Source organism: Typopeltis vanoorti, chromosome 5, assembly GCF_054136105.1.
Source record: "Typopeltis vanoorti isolate ZY-2024b chromosome 5, IOZ_Tvanoo_1.0, whole genome shotgun sequence".
NCBI lineage: Eukaryota > Metazoa > Arthropoda > Arachnida > Uropygi > Thelyphonidae > Typopeltis > Typopeltis vanoorti.
Window position 1 is genome coordinate 85,054,512 of NC_143553.1, and position 19,249 is coordinate 85,073,760.

Below are 19,249 nucleotides of genomic sequence, written 5' to 3' on the forward strand. Positions count from 1 at the left end.
CAGAGGCACTGGAAAGGTGACTACAATTACAAACAAAATACAAGAAACATGATTAAGATGATAGGAACATGTAATGAGACAAAATGAAAAATATGATGGACGAAGTATCACGATGATGGAAATACAAGGAAGAAGAAGAGGGAGACTAAAGAAGAGATGGAAAGATAATGTAGAGGAAGATCTGAAGGAGAAAAACTTGGATAAAGATATAGCCTACAATAAAAACCAGTGAAAAAGACTCATCAGAAACAGTGACCCCATATAGAAATGGGAGCAGTTGAAGAAGATGCAAGGATACTGACAGAGCTGAACAAAACTATAAAATAATAAATTTAGTTTAATCCTTTATCCCAGTGAGAGCAAACAAAGTTTGCGCCTGAAAATATCTTCAGGACTGAATGAAGATATTTTCAGGCACAAACTTTGTTTGCTCTCACTGGGATAAAGGATTAAACTAAATTGATTATAGTCTAACCTAGCGAAAAAATAAACTTTTAAAACTATAAAATGAAAGGCCAATTTTGCACAGACTCAATTTTCACTTTCAGTTATTGAAAAAAAAAAAAAAGACAATTGCAAACAGAAATACAAGTAGTCCTTTCACATGAAAAAGCTTTTGATAAAGTTAACAAACAAAAACTTTAAAATATCCTACTCTGATTTTATGTCTTACCAGGTGACAACTGTGCTATCACTGCTCCTAGGCATTTCCATTCACTTTTGGAAATTTCTGTAGGGCAGAAATTGTCATGTGGCTGGAGGATTAACACTTTGAGTCCTATCTAGATAGGTCTAGGACTCAAAGTGTTAAGTAAGGGAGATGGTGAGTTGTAGTGTGCATTTCCACAATGAGTCCTTGGTCACAATAATATTTCTCTTTCGTAAATAGCACTGTTCTTATTTCTTGTAGATAAACTTATACATTGGTAATACATAGCTTTTAATTTTTTCAGGAAATGACAACACGATAGAATATTAATTAAAAACTTTAATCAATATCTTCCCATATTTCATCATTTGCTTAGTGTTAGTGCCTGCATGTACATATCATTGTTTTGTGATCCATGAAGTAGGCAATGTTCTTACCAGATTGATTACATCCTGGCTCTCCAGCGGTGGAAGACAAGCATCTCTGATGTGCATACTTGTCCTGGGGCAGATTGTGGTACAGACCATCAGCTAGTAGGAGCCAAAGTAAGACTAAGACTCCGAAAACTTCCAGGTCAGGCACATCCCACTAGATTGGATGTTAGAGTAATTCCTAGTGGATTCACAGAAGAAACATCAACTCGGTTGGATGATTTTTTGGAGACCAGAGGAGAACTCACCAGAAATGCTTTGGGAAGGAGTCAAGGTGATAATACAGGATACAGCGAAGAAGTATCTCGGCCCAATAAGACCCATGGATATCAGATTCAACATGGGAACTAATCAGAAGAAGGCGGTTGGAAAAACAAAGAGCCATCAAGCAGGACAAGGAAAAGTTCTATACTAACAAATGTGAAGAAATAGAGTTCCAGATGAGAAAGTACAATTTTAAAAGGATGTTTTATTTAGTTTGTGACTTAAAGCACAAGTTTAAGCCTAAATTGAATGTCATCAAAGACAGGAATGGAGCATTACTAACAGAAGAGTTGGAAATCAAAAACAGATGGAAAGAATACTGTGAGAAACTATACAGCAGAGTGGATAAAGAAAATGTGGAGCCCTCCTACCAGGAAAATGTTGATTTGGAACCTCCTCCACTTAGGCATGAAGTTGAAAGAGCAGTTAAGCAGCTTAACAGCAATAAGGCCTCAGGTGCAGATGTCATCCCAGCAGAGTTAATTAAGGCAACAGGGGATGGAGGGATAAGAGTGTTTCATAGATTGATTACAAGAATATGGGAGACAGGATCATGGCCTAGAGACTGGAAGAAGTCAGTTTTCATACCACTACATAAGAAAGGTGATATGAAAGCATGCAAAAATTATGGAATTATTAGTTTGATATCTCATGCAAGCAAAATTTTATTGAAGATCATGCTAAATAGGATTGAGGCCAAAGTTGAGGCAGAGATGCCCGAGAAACAAGCAGGCTTTAGGAAAGGTAAGGGCACCAGAGATCAGATCCTTTGCCTTAGACAGATCATAGAAAAATATAAAGAATTCAGACTCCCTCTGGTAATGTGTTTCTTAGACTACTCTAAAGCTTTTGACTATGTTGAGAATGTGAAACTGTGCGAAGTAATGAAAATAATGGGTTTTCCTCAACATATTATCAGGTTGATAGCCAACTTGTATAAGGAGCAAGAAGCCATGGTAAGAACAGGTGTTGGATTGACTGACTGACTGGCTTCAAGTTGGATAAGGAGTTAGGCAAGGATGTTTACTTTCTCCTCACTTGTTTAGTATATATGCAGAGGACATCATGCATGAAGCACTGGATGAGCTCAGGACAGGAATTAGGATAGGAGGTAGATTGATCGGTAATCTGAGGTATGCTGATGATACAGTACTCCTTTGTAATGACATGGAAGAACTAGGACTAATTCTTAATAAAGTTCACAAGATCAGTAATAACAGAGAGGATGTCAACTCAATCCTAGCAAGACAAAGATTATGGTTCTCAAAGGAAACACAAACACAGAAGCTCTTGAGAAACAAGTGTACTTTAATGGAGAAAGAATTGAGGAAGTCAGCAAGTTTGAGTATCTGGGATCTATTATTAATGTGAAGAATTGCTGTTCAGAAGACATCAGAAAAAGGTTAGGAATGGCTAAAACAACAGCCAGAGACCTGTCTAAAATCTGGAAGGATAAATCCATCTCCATGGGAACAAAGTTGAGGATTTTGGATGCAGTTGTTTTTCCAACAGCGACTTATGGATGTGAGACTTGGAACCTAAAGAAGTCAGATAAGAAACAGATATCTGTTTTTGAGATGTGGTGTTACAGAAGGCTGTTGAGGATATCATATACTGAAAGATGTACAAATGAATGGATGTTAGAAAAGATCAGTAGAACTTTAAGGCTCCTTAAGGATATTGACAGAAGAAAGTTAAAATATTTTGGACATATAGAAAGGATGGAAGGGGGACTTCTCAGAACAGTAATAAAAGGTAAAGTTCCTGGAAAAAGAGGCAGGGTAGACCATCAATGAGATGGGTGGATGGCATGTGTGGAGTGACTGATCTTCAGAGAGTTGAGGCTGCCAGAAAAGCAAACAACAGGACCACATGGCGAGGCCTGGTGTGTGGCACATCACCGAGCATTGGAGTGATCATACGGCATCTGTAGATGCCCAGTGAACACAGTAGTAGTAACTAGGCAATGTAACATTGCTGAAATATAGGAATGTTTTTTAATTAATATTCTAGTATAAGTGGTCATTTCCGGAACAATTATTCTTATTTATCTTTCAACAACATTTTTAACACATCGTTAAAACATTTTTCATATCATGCACTGCTTCATTATTCTGCCCTTCTCCATCTAAAGTCAAAGCCATAATGTTATTTTACAAAATGAAAACACAATCAGTATCAAAAAATACTCCTGTGGTATCACAAACCAGGCTATACAATCCTATTTGGGACCAACTGGCTAGGTGACAAGTTTAGAGATGTTTAAACATGTTCAGCCAAGGAAGGCATGCAAGAGAACTGCTGATTTCAGAGTTTGGCCATGCATGAATGGCCAAATCCCAAACTGGACAGCCAAAGCCTGAATAAACAAAATTATAGTATATATCAGAGTCTGACCAATGCGTGGAGGCCAGCATTTGGAGAAATGACAGATTTTGTACTCAGGCCCTATCTCTCCCCCTCCCCCCGTCTCTCTCTCTCTCTCTCACACACACACACACAGAATATATATCAAAAGAAATATTTATCAAAATGAAATAAAGTTAGATCTTAAATATTCACTATTTCTGTGTGTGTGTGTGTGTGTGTGTGTGTGTGTGTGTGTGTGTGTGTGTGTGTGTGTGTGTGTGTGTGTGTGTGTGTGTGTGTGTGTGTATATATATACAAGGTCATTCAAAAAGATGGACTCAATTTTGTACGGCTATATTTCCTGAACTATACATTGCTCAGGAAATTTTAGGAAGTTTTAGGCAAACATTTTCAGGAAGTTTTAGGCAATCATTTTTGTTCAGGTTTGAGTTGAGAATGAGTGCTTCACAACTTTCTAGAAGAAAATAATTCTTGTTTGTATCTATTTAGTGTGTGCAGATAGGATTTATTCCATTGAATCCTGTGTGTGTGTGTGTGTGTTGTAGATAATGAATGGCCTCCTAAACTGAATTTGTTGGGTTCTTTAAGTGAAATGTATTCCTAATATTCTTTTAGACGAATATGCACAGAAGACCAATCTGTCCATAATAACATAAGCTGCAAGAATTGGGGATTCTGTAAACTCCAGGATAAGAAAGAGGAGAATATTTACCTTTAGGTGAGATAAGGTAGGTATGAAGTTTGCGAACTGGACCAAAAGAAACTTGTAAGTCAATCTGTTGAAGTAGTCTTGCTATCTTTTTCTGAAAGTCCTTTAAAACATATGGAACATAAATTCCAGTAACTACTTCTTGAGACAGTAAAACGATGGCCATAATTATCATTTTATTAATAGTTTTAGTATTGTAACCATTAGAGATAAAGGTAGTTTGATAATAAAGTTCTTTGTTTAGAAGAGGATCTGTAGAACATATTTAAGTTAAGGGATATTACATCCCATATTGTTTCTTAGCCGAATAAGAAACTCAAAGAGTTTCACGCCAAATTGAAGCCTTTGGCTCTTCATATAATTAGTAATCTGTAGAACATATTTTATGAGCTCTGTTGACTAAAGATTTGATTACACAATAGTTCTGACAAGGGTGATGATGTGAGTTAAAATCAATATGAGTATGAGTTGGTTTTCAGGTGGAAAAAGAATGAGAACATCTAGAAAAGGAAGACAAGCGTTATCTTCTATTTCAGAGTAAATTTGATTCTTGGGTTTACTGAATTAATATTTTTTAAGAAATTCATGAAGATTGGACAAGGAGTTTTATACAGCTAACCCATCACCAACATATCTGTATCCAATCAATGGTTTAGGTGAATAAAAAATACGTCCAGAATATGTTGTTCAAAATGTTCCATAAAGTAATTAGCTAGAGTTATTAACTGAATTATTTTATTCTAATTTATTTTGTATATCTATTAATGCAGACTGAGCTATTCACTTGCAGCCAATAGTGCACATAATATCACAAACTTTCTTCCAATTGAATTGTCACTCTCTTTTTTGTGTTTTGGCTATGAAAATTAGCCGAAAATTTTACAAATAAAGTCATTTAAATTAACGTGAGTGATTCTGTTATTAATATATTATGATGAATGTTTAATGAACTATATCAGACCCTGTCATTTATTGGGCTGTATTTCAACAAATGACATGACACAAAAGGAGAGTGATCCATTACTGGTCACATGAACTGTGAATTCACCCTTAATTCTGCTACCCATGAATGTGCCATGCCTCATTCTGAAATAATAATAATTATTGAGTTCAGTTGAAAGTGAACTCCTAAAACATTATTATTTCAAAGCATTACTTTAAACATTATTATCATTATAAAGCAAGAGCATTTTAATTATTTTTAAAATTAAAAAATAAAAATGCATATTATACCTTTGAAACTTTACTTTTCAAGAGACCCCCTCGCTGAACTGTAACATGCGCTGAATCTCCACATGGACAATCTTTTAACACCTGTACTACTTCAGTATGTGATAAGCCTCTTACATCTTTATCATTAATTTCTACAAGTATATCACCTTCCTGTAATAATTTACACCGAGGCCGATCCAATATCTTTTTTACCTGAAAATAAAAGATAAATATTTATTACATAATAATAATATAATTAGCTCATCTCACAGTACTAAAACTAATGTACTAAGTTAACAGCCCTTTATCTATATATATTGATAGTATATGTGAACTTTGCTGACAGTTTTGGTTTCAGATGGAAACTGCTAATATGAATTTCTCACAAAGAGTATTGCAATTACTTAAATATAAAGAGCTAATAAGCTTCATTTTGGCGATATAAACATTATTTAAATTAAGGGGATATTAAATCCCACATTGTATTGTAATTATTTTTTTGTTAATCTTCATTTAAGTTTTCTTAGTTAAAAATACATATTAGAGGCCACTTATTATGATCACTTTGGGGCAATCGCTTTTCGATAACAATAATCGACTGATAACATTAAGAAAAGGATATAAAAAATTGCATCATTTATTTCAATTTATTGTTATGAACATTAGTTAATTTAATTTATTGTTATAAATAACTTTTTAATAAGCAACAACATAAAAATTTAAAAACTTATCTAGTGTCGTCTGTCGAGTGTTTGAATATAGTAGTTCATGAAAAAATTGCTAATACTCATAATGCCTTTCGAAGTTTGTTGCTCTATGCTGCACACCGCAATGAAGTATTCGTAGAGCTTCTGTATCTGGGCATTGGTTAGAGGAGCTTCTAAAATTTGTTCTTCTATACTTGCATTAGGTTCACTTTCTTCTATTAGTTTAAAGTTCTTATCGGAAGCAGTTTGACATATTTCCGACACTGTCATTGTAGCCACCACTTGAACGTTGCTATTAATATCCAACCAATTTTCAAATTCTTCTTTACCGTCTGAGGTTTTATCAAAAATTTCATTTGTAGGATATTTAAATTCCTCGGAAGAAGGAGTTTCAGAGTTTTCTTAAAAAATCCATCTTTTTGGAAACAGTTTTATGTCTTCTCTGAGACTTGCTTCCATGACATTGCTACCAAATGCAATGCATCAGATTCGTCTTTTATAATCAAGTTCAGCTATTATTCTTGCAAGAACTTCCCTGCAATAATAAGCTTTAAAAGCGTGTATGATGCCTTAGTCGCATGGTTGAATTAACAATAAAGAACATCAAAGTAATCTTCTTGCCTTTGAAGGCAAGAAGATTACTTTGATGTTCTTTAACAATAAATTGTTTGTGGGTGTGCAGTGCAGTTGTCTGCGAACAATATAATTTTTCTCTTTAATTTAAGATCCCACTTTCATATTAGCACAACAAAGAACTGTCACTTGCTCTTTTGAAGATTTAAATCCTTTGGTACTTTAATTTTTAAGCAAATAAGTATGCTCAGGCATTGTATGAAAAGAGAGTCCTGTTCCATCTGCATTGTAAATATCCTTGGGGGAATATTTAGCAATCATTTTGGGCCACTCGGTCTTAATTCATGCATCAGCTGATAAAAATCAGCAATTTTTTCTTCCCCATGAATATGCTTGTACACAATATTCTCTCGCTTTTTCCACCTATTAAACCATCCATCAGTTGCAATGAAATTTTCTTTGCCCATTGTTTTTGCAAGTTTTGCTTTTTGACGCAGCAAAAGCCCATTAATTGAAGCATTCTTTTCATGAACATTACTAAACCAAATTTTTAATGCTGATTAAACTTGAGTATCTTTACCAGATCAGGCTCTTTTGCAATCCATGTTTTCATTAGTGAGAGATAAAGTTTCAATGTTTGATCATTTTTTAAGATCTTACAGAAGAGTGGTTATGAAATTTTATCATATCATAGCACACTCCAAATTTCTTTGCTTTTCTTGAAAAGATAAATCTTTAAGTTTTTACTTGCTTCTGCCATAAAGCTAAGGGATGTTTTAACAAGCACTTAAAGTCAAATTCACTTACAGAAAGAGAGCACGAAAATAAACTCGAAAAATCACAATTAGACTGTATTTATACTCCCCCCCCCCCCCGCATTTGCTTGGAAGATAAGATTTATAGAAGAATAAGATTAAAAGAAGATTAACACAAAAGTCAGATTTCGACAAATGTTGTTTATCAACTTTTCTCCTGATTAACCCTTATTTCTTAGAATTCTGAGAGGCTAAACATTCAAGGATTGTGATAACAATAACCGGAACTTTGATTATAATAGACGGATTATTTTTAATTCATTTTAAATGGAGTGTTTTGGGACAGACTGATTTTGATAATAATAGCTGATTGATAATATTAACTGCGATCACAATAAACAGATTCTACTGTATATGGAATTTATTTTAAGTCTTCATAAAACATTTAATATCTAGATGTTAAGATGGGTGTGTGTGGGGGGGGAGGTAATACTTATATGACTTAAGACACTGGAAGTGAATATCAAAGTAATCTATTATTACGTGATACCTCCAAGGACTCATTTGCAGAAAGACACTCTACTCCACACAACTACCATCAGTGCCATCTATCACCTATCACAGTATTTTTTTTTGTTGTTGTAAATTGCATGTGTTCTAGAGGCCGATTTGCCAGTACATGGGATGAAAAACCCAAGTTTATGGGAGAAAAAACCCCACTATCCCTATAGAGATCAACCAACTCACCATCAAATTGAAAAGCCCATATAAAAATTTCTCTCATAACAAGAATCGAACTTTGGCCATTTCAAATCAGGGTGCAACATAGAGTCGTTCTTCCAATTGTGCTTAATTCATCTCTGAAAAATCATCAACAATACCATCTGATATTTTTAGTTCCAATCATGTCTCCATTTATTTTAACACATTTTCAATGACTGGCTGGTGTTTGCTATTGAATTTAACCAAAAGTGGATTACATTTTGCTGCTAGCAAATTATAGTTTGATGGCCTTCTATTCACCTACACAAACTGAATGGCTGCTAACTTTCAAATGTGTGTGATGTTCCACTAATATAAGTGAGCTCATGTGATAGGACTTCCAGTTTGTCTATTTTAATTTTTTTTAAAATGAATTATGCATTCATATTAATTATTTAATAGTTAAAAGTATTCCATATCCTGTAAAATTCAACATTAGGTGGGAAATGTCATTCTACATCTACTTTCCTGTAGAATAAATACACCTGAAAATAGTGCTGGGGGGGGGGGGAATCTGCATAAGGGTCAAAAATAGCCAGTATCTGCCCTCCATACAACACAGAAGCAATTTAGAAATAAATACATATATATGATGAAATTATCTAAGACATATCCTACACAGAACTGATTAAAATTTAGTTTGTTTTGATGTATTCTAACCCTCCCACTGCCACAACTTCTCATAGTAATAACTGAATTATAAATATATACTTTATTCTAATTTTGTATTTCATACTTTTCACAGTATGTACACTTCATATTTGATATGATTAAAGATTTTCATATTATCTATAAAGCAAAGTCGTCAAAGAGCATCCTTCAGGCAATCTGTGAAGTATTCTACGAAATTTGATTTTGAACAAAAAGAAAAATAACAATCTGGAACGTTGACAGCCCATTTTTTTTTTCTTCAAAATATTTCACATAACTATGTTGAATTAAATTCTTCGAGAACAAATAAAACGTATTGTCAACTAAGCACAAAATTAGCACAAAAATTAAAAATGACATTGGTTCTCTAAGGTAATGAAATATTTAAGTAAAGAAAGTATGCAAGGATCTGTCCTGACATTCAAAATTATACAATAAATAAAAGGAGAAAATAAAAATAATTTCTATATTTTTAGTCTCTCCAATATAACCAAAAGTCCAGTTACCCCAGCATAGAACAAGGAATTGCGTTTCTTGTTATAGGCAACTGAGATGCAGCTTTGATCACAAGATATCCGATTAAGTTTTTTCTTCAGTGTGAAGAATTATTGCACCTTCTAACCAAATCCCACACTTCTTCAACAGATAGCATGCATTGTATTCATATTTTGACAGTTGAGAGGTTAATATATGCATTTTTCAAAGTACACAATTTTACATTAAAATATATGTGTTTAGATTTTTTAACCTTTAAATTTTAAGTACATTTAAAAAAAAAACATAAGCGGTGCTCAGCTTAAAATTGCTTTGGGGTTCCAGGACCCCATAGTCGGCACTGATTAAAGTTACCAAGAAAGATGACTTCATAGTTTGGGAATGTAGTTTTAATGAAATCAAGCTTCAAAGATAAGAAATCAAAGATGTCAGAATGGTTTTCAGAACTGGGAGCATGTTAAGAACAACAGATGAATGAAACAAAATGTGGCAATGAAATTTTAAGCTATAGAAGTTCAAAAAGGGAAAATTCTAGCTCAGACAACCTTTGCCAAGAAATGCTGGATTGCATAAAGACACAAGCACCTCTTTGTTGCAGAAGGAATAATACAGGATGTATTATTCCTTTTGTTTGGACAGCTAAGATGAGTTGTGATTCTGGTAGATAGGTTTATATATTGGTTACTCATAAATATTGTTTCTCGGGAAATAGCATATATTAAAATATTAATTATAACAACTTTAATCAATACTTTCCTATAATGTAAATTAGATTGCCATCATCAGAGATCTCAAAAACAATGATATATGTGCATGCAGGCACTAAGACTGGGCAAATAAAGTTGAAGAAAGGTAACCAAAGCCAGACCTAGAATCCTAAATGGCATCCCCTAGTGCAGTACTTCCCAAACTTCGGGATTTCAGTGCCCCCCCCCCCTCTTGGAAAAATTATATTTCACGACCCCCCTCGAAAAAAAATCGTAATATACACATATATTATTATAATATTTATTGTATTTATATTCAATACAAAACATACGCAGCGAATATTGCAAAAATCAAATGCAAATATTAAATTTTTAGCATCTTACATGCACATTTGACATGCCACATTATTTCATATTTTTATATAGATAGATATATTGTTATTGTACATTTGAGTACAAGCACATGAAACGTGACACGATTAGTAATAAAAAAAGAATTAAAAACATAAGTTTAATAACAATTTAATGTCATGGATGTGTTTCATTACTGATACACCAATATCAGGTTGAAACTGCAAATCTTAGATTTCTGCTTTGAAATGAAACTTATATGAATAAGCATATATTTACTAATATTTATTAAGCGCTGAAATACGCAGGAAGCAAAATTTGTGAACCCGCACCAATGTGCGATTTTTTTCCATTAAAATATAAAAAATAACGAAAAGGAAATAATAAATAATAAAAATTAAATACGTTTCTTTTAAGATAAAAAAAATCGACTTAGTCTTGAAAGATTTTAAAAATTTGTTTAAATTTCACAGCCCACCTCAACAAAACCTATGGCCTCCAAGGGGGCCGCAGCCCACAGTTTGGGAAGCACTGCCCTAGTGGGATAGATTGGGTGGTCTTGACCATTGGGCTGAATCCTCCTCAGATCTTCAGCCAAATGGCCAAAACACCAATCTAGCCCAAATTGTGATTCCATCTGCTTGGCCAATCCAGATACAATCTCACTTACTTTTCTCATTTTACAGACGTTTAAAATTGACTGGTCAGTCTTTTTCTTTTTGAGATACTTGAAGATTTTCTATAGCCCTTCTTTTAAAATGAGATCCATGCATATGTTCTAAATATCTCACTGGTCCAGTAGTGTTCAAATCCTTTACATGAAATCCATAATAATTGCACTGAGCTATCTTACTGTTACATTTCTCAGAGTGTTTCCAAACTTCAGAATGCTTTATTTTCATTTAAGTGAAAATATTAAAATTACAAAATAATTTTTATATTACCAACAAGTTATTAAATGTGATCCAAATTTAAAAGCAATAACTTCTCCATACAAGTACATCACAACATAAAAGTTGTTGGCTATTGTTAAATTTGAACTGCCCTATAAGAGGAGCAATTCTATGAATGAACTGTGGGTCAGCTCCGGATGAGCAGCAAGTGTAATAAAATGGACTGTTAAGCATGGCTGTTTTATTGCACCCAATGTATAGTCATATTAGGTTCACATAATGATATTATTATATTATATTTCAAATAAACACAAATCAATGTGTTAAATAGTTTTATTAATTCATAATAAAAATTTAACATCATTATTAATCCATATGATAGAATACTTGTTTCACTAAAATTCAAAATTATAAGTCATAATAAACTGGACATTTTTTCTTTTCTTTTTTCCCAAATAAATTTAAATTTATCAAAGGTTTTAGGTCTCTAGCTATTTTTCTAGGACTTGAGACAAGAAAGATTCAAACATTTCTGGGAAAGAAACCCCCATTGCTAACTCTAACTTTGTTCCTGTGTTAAATAATAAAAATATACCTTTTCCACAATGATATTATCATTATTTAATAATAACTTATTTTATTTAAAAATTAAATAAACAGAATAAATATTTTACTATATAGTAATCGATTCATTATGATGATTGATATCTTCTTAGAGGATATAAATATCAGTTGTGAGAAAACACTTTGTTAGAAGAAGAAAAGAGAACGGAAGGTTGGGGAGCACTATTAGGTACATTAGAATAGTTCATGCAAGTTAAATTCTTGAAAGAGTTGATAATTTAATTATAAATTCATAATTTCAAATTATCTGATTTAAAACCAGATATCTAAAATTATACCAAATTTTACTGCTCTAATTTATTTATTTACTGATCCTAATTATAAAAGTAAGATCAATCAATCAATCAATCAATAAAAATCGAATTTTAAGAGCATTCAAAGAGCAAACCAGGCTAATCTATCTTTTGGAGGTTTTACCGTGGTAATTATTTTTAAAGAGCAAGCAGTGTTTTATCTCAATGTTCCACTTCAATTTGCACTTTTCTATATGACAGAATTATCTCACGTTTTCAGTGGAATTTGAACTTGGGTCTTCTCAAGCAAGATGGCTGCATCTTAGTTAGAAATACATTCCAAATACAATGCGGAAACATCTACTCATCACTGACAGGAGAAAAATATGTAGTGTATTTTTGCTTCAAATTAACATTAAAAACACAAGGAATAAGTAATACTATTTATTTATTTATATATCTGGCTCCATAATGAAGACACATTACCTACTATTTTTATTAAATATAAACAATCTACATCTATGAATTAAATTTACTATGGAAATGGAAAAAAAGACAACAAAATTAATTAATCGTGGACTTTTCCCATGAGCTATGAAGACGACACTTAGTCAAAACCCGTTATTCCCATCCCTAATCATGATTCATTATATTCTATCCTTCTCCCCTAAAAATATTCTTTCTCCTTTTTCCCAATGAATTTATAGTTCATCCTTAGAAACTCAGTTTTCAATTCACATAACTTTGTTTTTCCACATTTCTAGTTTCCACATTATTCTATCTCTGTCTCCCCCCCCCCCCCGTCATATTTTCACAGTGTTATCGTTATATGCCTGATGCTGCTCCAAAAGAAGACAACTCGGATATCCTACAAAGGGATGTCCAAAATTATTACTTCAATATTTTTTTTTGTTTATCTATGTCTCTAAAACATCAATAATGCCTTAAATAAATTGAGCAAAAAAAAAAAAAAGCCTATGACATTATATAAGGGGTACTCATTAAGAAAAATAGGCAAAATAGCCATAAATTACTTCATATTAATTACTTCCTTTTACTGAAAGCCTATTTTCACTGGAGGCTATATTCAACAGCAATCAGCTCACCATCCATCAGAGAGGACTGGAATTATAAAAACTATATTGTGATGTGCTCATACTATTTGTTCTACACCTCAACTATTACAGTAGGAATGATAAACATCAAATGTTTTTAACTCGATGGCTTCTCAGAAAGAACCACAAAACAGCTTTTTAATTTCCTATAATCCTAATGAAATTAAGATGGAAACAGTACATCAAGTTCCAACCCCATGCATTTCTGGCATCTTAGAACCCATTTCCAGAATTTTTAAGAAATACAATTTAGTGGATACTTTTCTTCCTATCAACAAAATAATCAACATGGTTTCCATCTTCAAACGATAAACAGTTTCCTCTAGCTTTCCCTGGTATCTACCGACTTCCTTGTGACTATCATCATTCTTACTTTGGACAAACTGGATGTTCTCTAGAAAAGAGAATACAAGAACACCAATCTTATATTATCAATAGTAAATCTGAAAAATTTGCTTCGCACAGCATGGAACAGGCCACAACATACTAAGGTTTGAAATATGCGTACTTCATCTCGGTATAAATTTGAATGCTTGTTTAAAGAAAGCACTGGGATCTTACTCCATTGTCTGAACTTAAATCATAACAATTGCCTCTCTCGCTATAAGATATGGGAATATGTTATTTTAATCACACATTAATATTTTTTTAAAATAGCTAAATGAATAATTAATATTGAAATATTTCCTCAGTTATACCATTGTGCTGTTTTATGTATAACATCGCATGGCTCTTACTTTTTTCAAATCAATCCATTGTTTGCATTCTACTTTGTAATTAACTATCGTCACCACTGATAATGATCTGCACATCACATATTCATGCTAAAACATATGACCTTAAATAATTACTTATTTTTTGTCTTTTTTGTGTTAATTTGAAGAAACCTCTCATGGCACAAATATCTCTTAAACAACAATATGTAGTTTAATAAATATCATGCACACCAATTTCTACAGAAAACTAAACTTCAATAAGAAAATAAAATCCTGCTGTAATTTTATTCCCTAAAGGTAGTGAGATCTGTTGAGCCCTGCGACTTCTGAAGACTTTGAAAACTGGTGGACAGTTCCTCTTCATTCCTTAAGCATTTACTGATAGTGAGCTCAAACTATCAATAAATCAAAGATTTCAAAATAGAGAGAGAGTGGAAGATAATTGCCACCATCTTCTGGCCCTAAATCCTAAGAATAATATTAGAATGGTGCTAACTTAGGAAGTTTTCTTGAGATGCCAGTATAAAATCCCAAGTTTTAGTGGAAGGAAACCCTTGCCTGGGCCAGATCAACTAACATGGAAATTGGCCAAAGAAAGGCTTAGAAAAAGTTGGCAACTAGAACAGAATTTATTTATATATACCGTATTTTCCGGTGTATAAGACGCTCCTATGTATAAGATGCACCCAAGAAATTTAATACAATTTTTTGGAAAAAACCTAAACTTTTTGCCGATTTTCTTGCACCCATTTGAAAACTTCAGTCTCTAGTTCTGGCCACTTCGCAATTTTTCCACGTTCTGCGCACTTTTCTTTACGCAAATTGTACAAAATCTCCTTCTGACCATGCCAAGTTCTAATCATTTTTTCTGTAGGCGGAGGTCCAAAATGTCTTTCAGCTTCCCTATTCCCATGTTCTTCCGCATATTTTACAACCTGCAATTTGTAACTTGAAGTATATGAATGTTGCCTGTTTTTTTCCATCACTAAAATCTACAGGGAAATATCAAACTGAACACAAAATATCTCAACACGTCAACTCAATACTGATAAACATCGGTAACTGATTACTCGGATAAGATATTATGAAACTTGAATAGGGGCTCCCTGCTCTTAGCCAATGGTGCACTAGAAGTCACGTGAAGGTCACGCATCAATTTGATTGCACCATTAACCGCCTACAAAGATCTTGGAACATAAAAGGGAGTGCGTATGACTTTGAAAAGAGGAAATAATCTTTACCTTCATAACATAAGATGCACCCCATTTTTAAAATGAATTTTTAAGGTAAAAAAGTGCGTCTTATACACCGGAAAATATGGTATATATAAACTATGCATGCAAACACTATTTCCATAGGATCTAAACTTACTAAAATTCTAATTTCTTTGGCATTCTCAGGATTCTGGGTAAAAATGGAGTTATTGTTTGGAAGTCTACTAATGGAAGCATGTAGTAAAATACTATTTAGCAAATACCAATGACTGATTCATGACTAATAGTAATTAACACGTTCGCTGCCAACTACGAGTATACTCGTAGTGGCTAAACCTGCTTCACAAGCCAGCTACGAGTATACTCGTAGGACGCTTACCGCCGGGAACGAGATTATTGTAGTGACCTTGAAGAAGTGAAAATCCTTGGCTTGTGGGGCTAGCATCAACACTGTGTATTCTCATAGACCGTATATGCTCTGTACAAGCCAACTACGAGTATACTCGTAGGACGTTTACCTCCGGTAACGAGATTATCGTACTGATCTTGAAGAAGTAAAACCGCTCGGCGTAGGGGAACAGACCATGCCAAAGTAGCGTGGCAGCGAACGTGTTAATTAGCAAGAAGATTCATTTGATAATCAGCAGTCTGACTGATGAAAGATTGTGAATTTACTTAATTTAAAACCATGAGAATAAGATTTAACAAAGCTTAAAAAGAAAGAGAGAGAGAGAGAAGATGGCATTCCTTGAAATACTGTTAATAGGTTAAAGTGGTGTCGACAATGCAGCACATAGCAATAATATCAAGTTGACTTAATCTTTATGGAGGTCCTGTCTTTACTTAGGAAAAGCCATTATTTTGAGAATGATAAAAGCATTTCAACTAGTTGTTCAGATATTATTAATAGTTAAACTCAATATGCATCTCCCCCACACACACACACTGTGCAACCAACTCACATATTCATGAAGAATACACACACACACATATATATATATATGTAGAAACTTTCTACATTTATCTCTCATCCTGAGATTTTTATTTAATAAGGTCAAAGCACCTTATGGTAACTTGTTTTGGTAAAATACTTATAAGCTCTGTATCACTTAAACCTTGGTATTTCTAAGCCTGGCTCCCACTGATGAGACCTCAATAAAGATCGAAACTGGTCTGGGTAGTGGCCCCTTGCCTTCAATGCATAGCATCATACATCTCCTCAAGGAGATGTGCTTTGCATTAAGGGTAAATATTAAGAATAGTGATCAGAGCTTATTCCACCTTTACCATGAGTTGCCTAAGACTTGCACTACGTATGGGTCACCCAGACTTGCACTACTTGCAGACACAAACTTGACTTACTTGTCTGTTTGCTTACTTGGGAAATGGATTAAAACCAGGTTTAAAATAGCTTGGTATCTTTAACATATATATATATATATATAAATTTAACTTTCATCCAAAGTATTCTGACATGTGTCAGAATTGTTAAAGATAAGAATCCAACATTTATCACCTTGATTGCAATCTCAGTTTTTTATATTAAATATAGTATTCAAAACAACAGCAACAAACAAATTATCGAAACATTAAAGGCTGTGATGATACTGAATGCAAAAAGACAAAAGTAGGCTATTTTCATATCCAAATGAGTCACACTTTCTGGTCCCTTTCTAAAGTAAGTAGCTGAAAGTACCATTTTATCCAATTATCTCTTTGGCATCCAGATGGTTTTACTCATTTATTACCAACAGAGAAAACTAATCTTATGCCTTTTTACTTTTTCTCCTGTTCCTCCAGCTTGAAGCACACAGTGTCCTTTTTCATGATTCACGAAACAATTTCAAAAGCAATATTACAAGATAATTTGAGACTACCTCAAAATTAGAGCAGTTTCATAAATAGTGAGTGGACTGTTCAAGTAAAATCAATCTACATAGAAGTAAATGTCAATTTTCATTTAAAAGATTTAAAAAATACTATTTCTTTTAACATCATATATAAATTTCTGTCTGAATTATAAAGGCACCTTCACAGATTATTCCACACAGAACGTTACTTTCTATTAGATCTCAGACCAACTAATCTCTCTGATACTATGAATGAATAATCAGGATCAATTAATACATACACACGATATATTCCCAAACATACAAAGTTACATAAAACCAACGTTTATTGGACAATTATAACAGAATCCCCTCCCACTAGTCCTGTAACATAATGCACATTATATGTATGAATAGTATTGCTGATGATAACATTGATAAACCTTAAATTATTTTAATACATCAAACTAGCAAGTATAACATTTGGTTTCTTGCCATTTGTTTTTCCTCTTGCCATTTTGTATTATGAAAATCTAAACTGGATATTTTCTCTCTTTTTTACCTACATCTTTTAAATAATCTCTACATGAAAGAGGCCAAAAGCCTGCAGTCACTTACCAACATATATTACAGCAGTTCTGGGTGTTGGCAAGTTGATTAGGAAGAAAGAATGTATCTGTTTATGTGTTTCTTGAAAAGTTGAAGGTTGTATTTCTTGGGAAAACTGGTTTGGCAAAGGCTCTTCCAAAGAACAGAAGTAGGTGGAATAAAGAAAACAAAAGTAGATGAGAAGCTGCAAGATAAGTTTGGAGTTGAACTGTGCATCAGGATCAAATAATACATAGACAATATATTCCCAAACATACAGAGATACATGATTAAAAGAAAGTAAAAGAATAGTGGAGATGGCCAATTCGGTAAAGCAGTGCCCATGAAAATAGCAGAAACAGTCTATGAGAAAATGACTGAGAATGAAATGGGAAAGAGGTGCACATCCATTAAATGGACTTCCCTCTTCTGGGTAACATCATGCATTCTTAGAAAAGTTTTGGAGCATTACTCCAAATGTGAGAACAATTATTTTAAGGTTGGGAAGATGTGGGATTTGTAAAACATGAAGAGTTGTTCAGATGAGTAGTGTTACATGAACAAGAACACTAAGTTTTTTGGAGGCGGCTGGATATGGTGGATTTATTCCAGGATAAGCTAGATGTGAAACTCAACCCAAGAAGAGAAAACTGAGTGGAGATCAGAATATTAACAAAAGAATGGGGGAAGGGGTTGAGATAAGATCTTTCTTTCAAAAAATAAGGCATGCTTTGGTTTATATGGGGTTTACTTGTGCAAGGGAAACAGAAGTCATACTGCAGTATTATAAGTGTTAAAGAAGTATGCAAAGTAATAAATGGTTAAACAAGCTATTATGCACAAGAAAACAAGGAAAAATAAATAAATAAATACAATTTATATAATTATACATGTTAATCCTCTGTGGAAATTTAAAAACAAAATGTATACTAGAGAAATGAGATAAAATCTGTCTGCATGTATAGGTATTAAAAGAAATACTGAACAAATAGTGAGCAGTTGACTAGAATATACATAATGGAGATAAAGCAGAACAGGAATCACATAAGAATGTCATCTTCTTCAAAAGGTGTGTGTGTGTGAGATGACTGTGATCTGTGTAGAGCTGAATAAAAACAACTTTTCTCTTTAGGATCTGCATAGACTGCCATAAATTAATTAAGACCAAATATGATAAAACTTGTTTAGTCTCTTTATTAATACATAGACATTAATAATGATTGCTACTGGGATAACAGTTTCTGTCTGTGATCAGTGAGTGTGTGTGGGGGGGGGGGGCAAGAGGTAAAGATATTTTAGACACTGAAATGACCTAGCTTCAGTATCTGCAGTCTCAATTCCCTTAATCCCGCAAAATGGCTTGAAATCCAACAGAGGCAGATGGAGCCTCTGTTGGAGAGA

The 19,249-nt window shown here is 33.4% G+C and overlaps 1 protein-coding gene across 4 annotated transcripts in view; it reads right to left on the bottom strand.

Annotated features, from left to right (window-relative positions):
• The window catches only part of LOC150106609 (membrane-associated guanylate kinase, WW and PDZ domain-containing protein 1-like), a 494,883-nt gene that overhangs the window by 115,626 nt on the left and 360,008 nt on the right, over positions 1 to 19,249 (bottom strand). For all 4 annotated transcript variants that reach the window (XM_090393225.1, XM_090393223.1, XM_090393226.1 and 1 more), the window contains one exon: positions 5,657 to 5,848. In XM_090393225.1, coding sequence (XP_090249351.1) covers positions 5,657 to 5,848 — 192 coding nt within the window. The remainder of the gene's footprint in view (positions 1 to 5,656; positions 5,849 to 19,249) is intronic.